This window comes from Rutidosis leptorrhynchoides, chromosome 11 (assembly GCF_046630445.1).
Source record: "Rutidosis leptorrhynchoides isolate AG116_Rl617_1_P2 chromosome 11, CSIRO_AGI_Rlap_v1, whole genome shotgun sequence".
Taxonomy (NCBI): Eukaryota; Viridiplantae; Streptophyta; class Magnoliopsida; order Asterales; family Asteraceae; genus Rutidosis; species Rutidosis leptorrhynchoides.
Window position 1 is genome coordinate 296,203,509 of NC_092343.1, and position 11,839 is coordinate 296,215,347.

Genomic DNA, 11,839 nt, shown 5'->3' on the forward strand with positions numbered 1-11,839 from the left:
TCTTATTTTAACTTTTAAGATTTACTTTTAATAAAAATACAAACTACTTTTTCTTATTTTAACTTTTAAGATTTACTTTTAATAAAAATACAAACTACTTTTTCTTATTTTACCTTTTAAGATTTACTTTTAAGAATAAATATTAGTATGCATGAAATAAATAATGATTAATTGCATAAGTAATCATAAATGTTAGATAACATATAAAGACCTCATCGTATTCGTATTGATCGGAATTAATCTCGACCCATGGTACCGTGTTGTCAAATGACGTGTTGCGTACATAAATTATCGTGTTGTCAAATGACGTGTTGCGTACAATCATGAGGTCTTATTAACATAAATATAAATGTTAGTGAAGTTAATAAGAGTTAGATTACAGAAAATATAATTCAGGCGGTATAACCGACCATATATAACTTAAATAACATAAATATAAATGTTAGTGAAGTTAATAAAAGTTAGATTACAGAAATATAATTCAGGCGGTATAACCAACCATATATAACTTAAATAACATAAATATAAATGTTAGTGAAGTTAATAAAAGTTAGATTACAGAAATATAATTCAGGCGGTATAACCGACCATATATAACTTAAATAACATAAATATAAATGTTAGTGAAGTTAATAAAAGTTAGATAATTTCTTACCTTGATTAGTGACGTGTGCTTGCTTAGATAAACCTTGATTATACGGAGCACTTCGTGCTGATAACGTGTTATATTTCAGTAGGCTTATAACTACCTTTAGTGGCCTGGTTCAATATATTCAAATTGAAAGAACCAATAAAAGAGAGATGTGTTGTAGAAGATATATGAGAGAAAGAGATTGAAGAGAGGTGTGATGTATTTAATGTATATGTGTGTTTTTGTAACTTACATTATGCACATATATATAGTACAAATTTTACTATCCATATTTGACTAATTACCATCCATATTTAACTACTAAATTTACAACAAGTACCATCTTTCACTCTCTTAACTCTCTCTACCTTATCTTCACTAGTTCATCCTAAACCCACTTACACTAACAAAACCGATAAACCATAGCTAGATTTGGGACTAACAATATGGTTCGTAACCTCTCGATGCTTTGTACCCGGGTGAGTGGTATCGGTGACCTACACACTTGTCCGGGTAGGATGAGTTTATTTGAAGTCACAATCAGCTCTTATCCGGGACATTTCTTCCCGGATGTGTTCATGATCAGGGTCGGGAGAAGGTATCTCCTCCTGGACCGTTTATGTCGGTTATATTCCAGACGGAACGTCGTCAATATTATGAAAAATGTACCTTACTGGTACGAATCATTATGCGTATCATCACCTATCATATGTATCTTTTGTGAATTTTTCAATCTTTTCTTTTATTGATTCAATTCCAAAGATGGAGGAAGTGTTACCCAGCGTCGAAGTGAAGTTCCTTGTCTCAGCGTCCTTCTTCCTAATGGAAATAAACCAACAGAACCGAGCGGAGTGAAGAAAGCTGCTACTTCTTCCACTTGATATCCGAGACAAAGAGGATATAGAGCGGGGGTTTCAGTCCAGGCTAGTTATGGATGTAACCACAAGTAACATTACTACGGTCGGGCCATCGAACCCGGGGTCAGAAGTGAATTCTCCTGGTTCAAATGCTCTGAAGTTACGTCTTTTTGGGACTTTTTATCTATTTTTTGTCTTATATAAATAAAATAGGCATAAAAGACTTTAATCATATTATTCTTAGATACTTTTAAAAGTAGAAAATTAATTTATAACATTTCAAAATGAAATAGTTAACCATAAATTTGAGAGAAAATTTGTAATTTAAAAAAAAAATACTATTATATTATAATCAGTTTATACTCGTGCAAAACCAAGTTGAAGTTAGTAGCAGAAATTTGGATGTTTGTGTTTTATATGGGACCCACTGCTTATGGGTAAATTTATTTTCCTGGTAGGAGAGATTATGACATTCAATAATCTCAATAATTCCCCTTCAACCCTTTCTCACTTTAACACTTTAAAAACAAGTTACAAAAAATCCTCTCAAAACTCCTCAAATGAAATCTATCTTGTTACCATTTTTCATCTTTTTCTTACATACCGACTTCCAAATTTCATCTGGGGTCTCAATTATAGACTCCAATTTGCCTAAAAATGAAGAATTTAGTCCAATGGTGAAGAGGGTTTGTGATGAAAAGATGGTTGAGTATTCACAAGATGAGATGATGGAATCTGAAATTAGTAGGAGGGTGTTGTTGATGGAGAAAAAGTATATAAGTTATGAAACATTGAAGAGGGATCTTGTACCTTGTGGTACACCTGGAGCTTCATATTACAATTGTAAAGGTAAAGGGGTTGCTAACACTTATAATCGAGGATGTGAAATTATCACAAGATGTGCTAGAGATGCTATAAATACATAATCGATACAATTGGTAAAGTTAGTCTTTTTTTTTTTTTTTTTTTTTTTTGAGTTTGGAATCCATGTTTCTTGGATTCTTGATTTGGGTTGGTTTTTATATAGTAACTTGTTGGTTATTCATGTTGTTAGTTACCTATAATCAAATGCATATTGATTTGGTTTTATAAGGTGTCCTTATGTATGTTTTTTGTGCAAGATTGTTGTTTTGTTAGTGATCCTAGCTAGTAGCATGATCCAGTAGCAATATTATTGAGCTTATTGGTGGATATGGAACATGACTTTTTGTGTCAATTGGGGTCTCTAAAGGTTGTATTGTTTCCAAGGTTGCAAAAATTGCTATCGGAGTACTCGGTCGGGACTCTTTAGGAAGTATTCGGCAACTCAAGGAGTACTTAATGTTGACCAAGTAGACTTTAAAATTATGATTAATTTCTAATGAATCAATCCTTCTCATTAACAATAATATATAGAAAATGGGCTAAAACCCTATGGGCTATACAATGAAAGTGGATTGTGGACTAAACATATACAATAAAAATACATAACTAAATACACACTAATACGCCCCCGCAGTTGGAACGGGAGTTAAAAGAACGGACGTTCAAGCTGGATTTGAAATCCGTAAATAATTGAGTAGGCAGTCTCTTAGTAAATATGTCAGCATACTGAGAAGTAGTAGGGACGTGAAGCACACGAATATCTCCTGTTGCAACCTTGTCACGCACGAAATGTATGTCTATCTCAATGTGTTTTGTGCGTTGATGTTGGACCGGATTGGTAGAAAGGTAAACCGCACTCACATTATCACAATAAACCAAAGTAGCTTGAAAAAGTGGTGAGTGAAGCTTCCGAAGTAAGTTGCGTATCCAAAATGTCTCAGCAACAGCATTGGCAATCGCTCGATATTCAGCTTCGGTACTTGAGCGGGAGACGGTTGCCTGTCTTTTAGAAGACCAAGATAAAAGATTATCACCAAGGAATACACAATATCCAGATGTAGAACGGCGAGTGTCAGGACAACCTCCCCAATCTGCATCAGAGTAAGCAATGAGTTTCGTGGTGGACGGGAAAATCTGAAGCCCATTATCAATTGTCCCACGAACATAACGCAACACGCGTTTAAGAGTGTAACAAGGATTTGTTATCTTTATTAAATTGTTTGACAGAAATTAGGTTTTTAACGATATTAGGTGTAACAAGGATGTTGTGAAGGTGTAGAGGTCGGTAGGGGTTGGGTAAAGTTGCGTTTCCGGATGTTAATACAGGTATGGTAGAGACAACAACTGATGGTATAATGCTTTTATTAAAAATAATGTCGAGTTTACCTGAATCTGATGGTACCACTTGTCATCACCTGGCTTACTCGCTGAACTCATAGTAGCGTACGCTTGTGAGTAAACAGGAGTATATGGACCAGGTCCAGGAAGCCCAATGTTATTGGGTTGATTAAATTCCTGTTGAGTTGGATCTGAATAATATTGCTGTTGAGTTGGATCCAAATAATACAGCAGTTGAGTTGGGCCAAAAGAAGATTGTCTGGCCTGTATATGATGCTGTCGAAAATTAGAAAACTGCTTACCCATGGTTGAAGGTTAGGTCTGGCCCACTCATAATTATCCCATGGCAATTGAAAATTACCAGTACGCATTGTTGCCGTCATCAAGAAAAAAAAATATCACGAACCGATGAGAATGAAAAATTATCCTGCACGTGTAAAACCTAAAAAATAATATAGTATTGTAGACTATATTAATCAGCTATGTTCCACGTAGCAGTAGCAATATAAAGTTGAATATATTCTCTTATAGAACCTCACAAAAGTCCAAGGGCAGAAAAAAAGTTGTGGTTGTGTTAACTTCCACGTATGTATACAAAGATATTATATTTATTCTTTGAAGGAGCAAATCAATACATACATATATATATATATATATATATATATATATATATATATATTGAGATGGTTATATGAGAAAAAAAAAACGACGGCCGTTGATAAGAAAGAAACAATGATTGGGTTGGTTGAATGGAGAAGATAAGTTGGAGAAGGAAAGACCGAAATTATGGAGAGTATTTCGGGGAAAGTGAATCAAACGTTATATGGCTCTAATACCATAAAATTATGATTAATTTCCAATGAATCGAATCCTTCGATTTAACAATAATATATAGAAAATACAATGGGCTAAAACCCTATGGGCTATACAATGAAAGTGGATTGTGGGCTAAACATATACAATAAACGTACATAACTAAATACACACTAATCCCGAGTCTTGGTTGAGTGCTTAAATGACGTTTGAATCTTGAGATTTGACGCACATCTTATGATTCAGTGCTTAACTGACGTTTGAATCTTCCATTGTTATTTGACCTTTGGTTAAGCTCTTTTTATTTGCTCGCCAGTACTCTTGATTACTCGATTAGAATTTGTGGGTTCAATTCATTTATAGAGCAGGACGCACATAACTTGATCATGATAGCAATTAAAGTATCCTCGTCTTGCATGTTCTTACATTGTCTTTTCGATTGTTGACCAATTCGATTTGTCATTTCTTGACTTTCAGTTGCAGGTTATGTTTGGTTGTAACTAGTCCCACATCGGCCTCAAGTAAAAGTGGTAGAAAATATTTAAATGATATTTGGACTTATGTTTTACCCGGTCTAGTAACGTGGGTCTATGATCCAAGTGAAGGCATTAGATCAAATTAGGGAGCTAAGCTCAAATTATGTGGCCTTAGCATTTTTTTTAAAAACAATCAAACTCGTATCAATAGTTGGTTAATAAAGGCTTGCACAAAAAGAAATTTTGTTGAAATCTCAAATTATGTGGCCTCATCATTTTTTTTAAAAACAATCAAACTCTATCAATAGTTGGTTAATAAAGGCTTGCACAAAAAGAAATTTTGTTCAAATGAATTAGACACTAATCGTTATCTACAATTCATTTATGTAGGATCGTGTAAACAGGATTAAACGATCTTAGATTCAATAACGGGTGCGGAAAATCTCATTATTGGGTTTTATACTCAAAATTCAATGAAAACCTTTGATCTGAATGAATAAATCGACTTAGATATGTTAAAGATCAACTTAGATGAATGCTAGAACACCAGGGTATCGGATTGTACGTGTAGAATAGGTTAGGATTCGTAACCCTAACAATGAACTCGTAATACCAATTATATACACACAGCACGTGCAACCGTGCGGTTGCATGTCTAACCGTACGGTTGCATACTTGCAACCGTGCGGCTGCATTCCAACAGAGAAAGTTAAATGTTAAAAGCATTTCAACGTGATCATAATGAACTCGGGGACTAAATATGAACCAACAATTTATTTATGTTAATAGCCTCTAATTGAAAAGAAATTTTGTTGAAATAAATTAGACAATAATCGTTATCTACAATTCATTTATTTATGTTAATAGCCTCTAATTGGGTTATCGTTAGAGAAATTCAACAGAATATGTAATTATCGAAGCTGAAAATGTGAAACAAAATGATATCACATCAAAAAAAAAAAAAAAAAAAAAAAAAAAAAAAACCTTGTATACTCCTTCCTTTCATGGTTGTAGTATTTACTAGTCAGACGACACATTTTTTATGTGCAGTGTATATGGAGAATGTGCAACAAAATTAAAGTCTCATCAAAAAAATATGTGTACTCCCTTTCATGATTATCTTATTTGTTAATCCAAACGACACTTCTTTTTCAGGTGTACTATATGGATAATAATATGAGATGTTAGAAACTTTGAGAGCACAAAATGCACAATAACTAACTAGTTGAACACACTAAGAATATGTGATTGCAATACATTCCCAAGAGACATGTCTCATGTCTGATTGAAAAAAAAAAAAAAAAAAAAAAGCAACCACCTCTAGCGCTATTTAATCTACAAAAGTATACAATCAAGCGTAAGACTTGAACCCTCAATCTCATAAAGGACACTTCGATACCGCTAACTCAACGGCCTCGGAATGAAAAAATGTCTAATTTACATTTGAAAATGAAGTACAATATTACTTGCTATATACACCACTTTCTGTGAAGCAAATGGTTTTTTTTTTTTTTAACGTTGGTTAGGAGTCACCGACGGAGTCTGGACCCGATGTCGAAACCCACTCACCCAATCATTTCTTTTGACGAACTATTACAGTCCTACCGTTAGTTAGGCAAAGGTTCGGATATGGATCGTGGTAACATATTCATATCCATTTTTTTCCGAAAGACGGACATTTTATATAACATGAAAGAAAAATGGTACAACACGAGAATAAAGCCCATTACAAAGATTTGGGCACTATGAAGAACATATCCATATTCATTTAATTTTTTAAATCTATATTCATATCCATTTGAATATAATTTATCCATTCATATTCGTTAGATTTGTAACGACCCGTCATAATCCATAAGAACGAATACAATAACATATGATTACATCGCGAGGTATTTGACCTCTATATGATACATTTTACAAACATTGCATTCGTTTTAAAAGACAAACTTTCATTACATCGAAAGTTGACAGGCATGCATACCATTTCATAATATCCATCTATAAATGATCTAATCTGTCATTTACTTAATCATAATCTTCACTGAACTCAACGACTCGAATGCAACGTCTTTCGAAATATGTCATGAATGACTCCAAGTAATATTCTTAAAATGAGCTAATGCACAGCGGAAGATTTCTTTAATACCTGAGAATAAACATGCCTTAAAGTGTCAACCAAAAGGTTGGTGAGTTCATTAGTTTATCATAAACATTCATTTCCATCATTTTAATAGACCACAAGATTTTCATTTTCATTTCTCATAAATATACGTCTCATGCATAGAGACAAAAATATCATTCATATGGTGAACACCTGGTAACCGACATTAACAAGATGCATATAAGAATATCCCCTATCATTTCGGGAAATCCTTCGGACATGATAAAACAACATCAAAGTACTAAAGCATCCGCAACCATGGATGGGGTTCGTTAGGCCCAATAGATCTATCTTTAGGATTCGCGTCAATTAGTAGATCGGTTTACTAATTCTTAGGTTACCAAGCAAAAAGGGGCATATTCGGCTTCGATCATTCACTCATATAATGTAGTTTCAATTACTTGTGTCTATTTTGTAAAACAGTTATAAAAATTGCGCATGTATTCTCAGCCCAAAAATATAAAGGGTAAAAAGGTAAATGAAACTCACAATACTGTATTTTGTAGTAAAAATACATATGACGACATTGAACAAGTGCAGGGTTGGCCTCGGATTCACGAACCTATATAAATAATATACATTAAAATACTTTAATAAAAATTTAAATTCGTTTTTAAAAGACAAACTTTCATTACATCGACAGTTGACGGCATGCATACCATTTCATAATATAACCAACTATAATTGACTTAGTAATAATCTTGATGAACTCGACGACTCGAATGCAACGTCTTTTGAAATATATCACATAGAGGTCAAGTACCTCGCGATGTAACCAAATGTAATGTATTCGTCCAGATGGATTAGGACGGGTCATGAAAAGATTAAGCGGGTTAGCGGGTATCTATTGGATGTACATTTTTTCTAAAGAAGATCCTATTATGAAATGAAATTATCAAAGTATTCCAATCCCAAGAGGAACGCAAATTTCATAATCATAACGGGCGTGTGGCATTTTTGGAAACTGTTCTTCGAAAGCTCGGTCAAATTCATCTTATCTTCAAGGAGGAAAACACTAAAACTAAGAAAAGCTTGACCGGGACAGGCACAGCGACCCCCAAACTCTTCAAGATGCTCCGTTTACTATTCTTTCGTACTTTCTTCTCTTTACCACGCGATAGGTCAGCGAAGCGTGAGCGGGCGCGGAGAAGCAAAGGCCAAAGACTTAAGCCTAACGGGAATGCTCCACACTCCATATTTTTAATAATATTTTAAGTTTAAAATGTACATTTATATTGATACGTAATGTATATTCATATATTTAAGTAAATATGTATATATTTATATACATACATGTATTTCGGGTGATAAATGAGTATATCCGTGAATGATAATTTGTCATCCATATCCGATCCACTAATTTTTTACATCATCTATATTAATATTCATATCCATTTATAAAACGTCCTGTCAGAGAGCCACCTGACGACCAACGTTATTTCGGTCTCAAAGCCTTGATCGAAGACACTATATGAATATTTTAAACAAACATTGCATTCATTTATTGAAAAGAGATTTCTCAAAAAGGAAAATCAAACATTTGTAAGTTTTAAAGACAAACCAAATGTAGTAATGTTGACTCAAAATGTTAACCAACAACTATAATAATAAAGTGTATGAAAAATTGAATGTAATATTGATAAATGTTTAAATAAAATCTGTGACACAGTATGCAGACTCTCTATCCAGCGGAAGCAAATAATCATATCACTTATGTAACTGAGAATAAAACATGCGAGTAAACTGTCAACATAAGAATGTTGGTGAGATATAGGTTTAATAAAACCATTTGAATTAAATTAGGCCACAAGATTTAATGTGTGACGACCCGGAAATTTCCGACCAAATTAAAACTTAATCTTTATATGTTCCAACACAATAAGCAAAGCCTGTAATGTTGAGTCTCGAAATGTTTGAACTATTTATATATATTCATTTAACCTGTGACTATTTCCGACGATTCACGAATAATTGTGTGTAAATAAATATGTAAATATATATACATGTATAAATATAAGAGTGCATATTAAGTTGTATTAATAAAATACAAAATAATCATTTGAATTGAAAATGTAAAATAATGTACAAGATAATTAAGATTAAAATTTATTTATGATTTAAACGAATTCTTATTTTTATTTATTATCATTTTTATTATATTATTTAGTTATTTTATTAGAATTATTATTAATATTATTAGGGTATTTACTATTAATATTTATTAAAAATAAAAATAGGGAATCCCATTATGTTAGAAGTAACTATCAATTTTTTTTTTCTTTTTCTTCACATGAAAATAATTTACGTACTTCATGTCTCCAGTTTGTTACAAGTCTACTTCACAAATCAATTGGAAATCAATTTAACTGTTAAATCATGTACCTAATCACTCTATATAAGTTACAAACTGCAATTTGAGTTGAAAACAAAGAAAACCCAGAAAATAAGCTCGACACTCTGTACATTCATCTTTTTCACCATATTTTGATTTAGAACAAATTTTCAAAATGTAATAATGCAGTCATGTTAGGAATCGTCTATCTAAACTATCTGTAAGTTTTCAATCCTCAATTCTTTCTATTAATTTCTAATTTGAGAGTCAAAGTTTTGGTTTTCAAAGTCAACTAAGTGTTCTTGAATCAAATTCGAGTTTGTTTTGATATATCCAGTTAATTTATGATCCATAAAGATTATAGGAATGATTTACAACACAATTCATGTTGTAATCATAACCTATAACACTCTTAATCTAAAAATCAATTTTTGAGTTCTTGAGTTCTTCACAGTGATATACACTAACGTGAATTCGAAACAAATTTCAAAAACTAAAAATGTAGAGTTGTTAGGAATCATTTACTTAAACTTCCTGCAAAATCTCAAGTTCCAATTCTTGATAACGAATTCGAATTTGCGAGTCAAAGTTAAATTGTCAAAAGTCAACTGTTTTGTTCTTGGAGAAATTAGAGCTTGTTTTAATGTTTTAAGTTCAATTGACGATTTCAATAGTTTTTAGGAATGATTTGAAACATGTTTCATGTTGTAAAGATTGTCCAAAACGAACTCAAAATTGAAAACAAAATTTTTTTTTTCTTGGCTACAGGCAAGGATTTTTTTGTTTTTTTTTTCTCATTTTTTTTATATCATGAACACATTTTTATTTTTTGTTTCATGTTTGTTTAGAAGTCCTAAAACCATTTTGATGATTGACTATTAAGAATGAAGTTGTTTGATTGTTTAGATTTTGGTGAAGAAGATGAAGTGGGTTGAAACATGTAATAGATAAGTATTTGGGTTTGTATTATAAATCAGAAAAACTGAAATGGAGGAATGGTTAAGGGTGTTGATGAGTGAACGAGAGGTCTCGGGTTCGAGCCCGGCTTGGCGCAATTTTTTTAAAACTGACTCCTAAGGTAGTTTTATACTTTTAAAAATTATTATTATTATTAATATTATTATTATTATCCTTAGGTATTTCTACAATTATTAATTTTACAAAACAAAAGATATATATGTAAATATATTATTACATAAAATATACTAATATTACATAAAATTATGTTTCAACTAATATTATTGATATAACATTAATTAAATATCAAATAAGTATCATAATATATTATAAGAATAATTAATACATAACAAATATATAAACTTAATTGATTTATACTATAATGTGTTAATACTTGATATAGGTTCGTGAATCCGAGGCCAACTCTGCATTGTTCAATGTCGTCATATGTATTTTTACTACAAAATACAGTATTGTGAGTTTCATTTGATTCCCTTTTTACTCATTACATTTTTGAGCTGAGAATACATGCAAATGCTTTATTAACTGTTTTACAATATTTATATGCGTGAGTTTCATTTGATTCCCTTTTTACTCATTACATTTTTGAGCTGAGAATACATGCAAATGCTTTATTAACTGTTTTACAATATTTATATGCGTGAGTTTCATTTGATTCCCTTTTTACTCATTACATTTTTGAGCTGAGAATACATGCAAATGCTTTATTAACTGTTTTACAATATTTATATGCGTGAGTTTCATTTACCTTTTTACCCTTTATATTTTTGGGCTGAGAATACATGCGCAACTTTTACAACTGTTTTACGAAATAGACACAAGTAATCGAAATTACGTTCTATGGTTGAATGATCGAAACTGAATATGCCCCTTTTTATTAAGTCTGGTAATCTAAGAATTAGGGAACAGACACCCTAATTGACGCGAACTCTAAAGATAGATCTATCGGGCCCAACAAGCCCCATCCAAAGTACCGGATGCTTTAGTACTTTGAAATTTATATCATGTTCGAAGGAGGATCCCGGAATGATGGGGATATTCTTATATGCATATTGTGAATGTTGGTTACCAGGTGTTCAATCCATATGAATGATATTTTTGTCTCTATGCATGGGACGTATGATTATGAGAAATGGAAGTATGAAATCTTGTGGTCTATTAAAATTATGAAATGATTCTTTATGATAAACTAATGAACTCACCAACCTTTTGGTTGACACTTTAAAGCATGTTTATTCTCAGGTACGAAAGAAATCTTCCGCTGTGCATTTGCTCATATTAGAGATATTACTTGGAGTCATTCATGACATATTTCAAAAGATGTTGCATTCGAGTCGTTGAGTTCATCAAGATTATTATTAAGTCAATTATATTTGGATATATTAT

General features: G+C 32.0%; 1 protein-coding gene across 1 annotated transcript; it reads left to right on the top strand.

Moving 5' to 3' along the window:
- The first annotated feature begins 2,018 nt into the window (after positions 1-2,018).
- LOC139877838 (protein RALF-like 24) lies at positions 2,019-2,580 on the top strand. Its single transcript, XM_071865245.1, has one exon. The coding sequence runs from the start codon at positions 2,049-2,051 to the stop codon at positions 2,412-2,414; it is 366 nt and encodes a 121-aa protein (XP_071721346.1). The 5' UTR covers positions 2,019-2,048; the 3' UTR covers positions 2,415-2,580.
- The last annotated feature ends 9,259 nt before the right edge of the window (positions 2,581-11,839 follow it).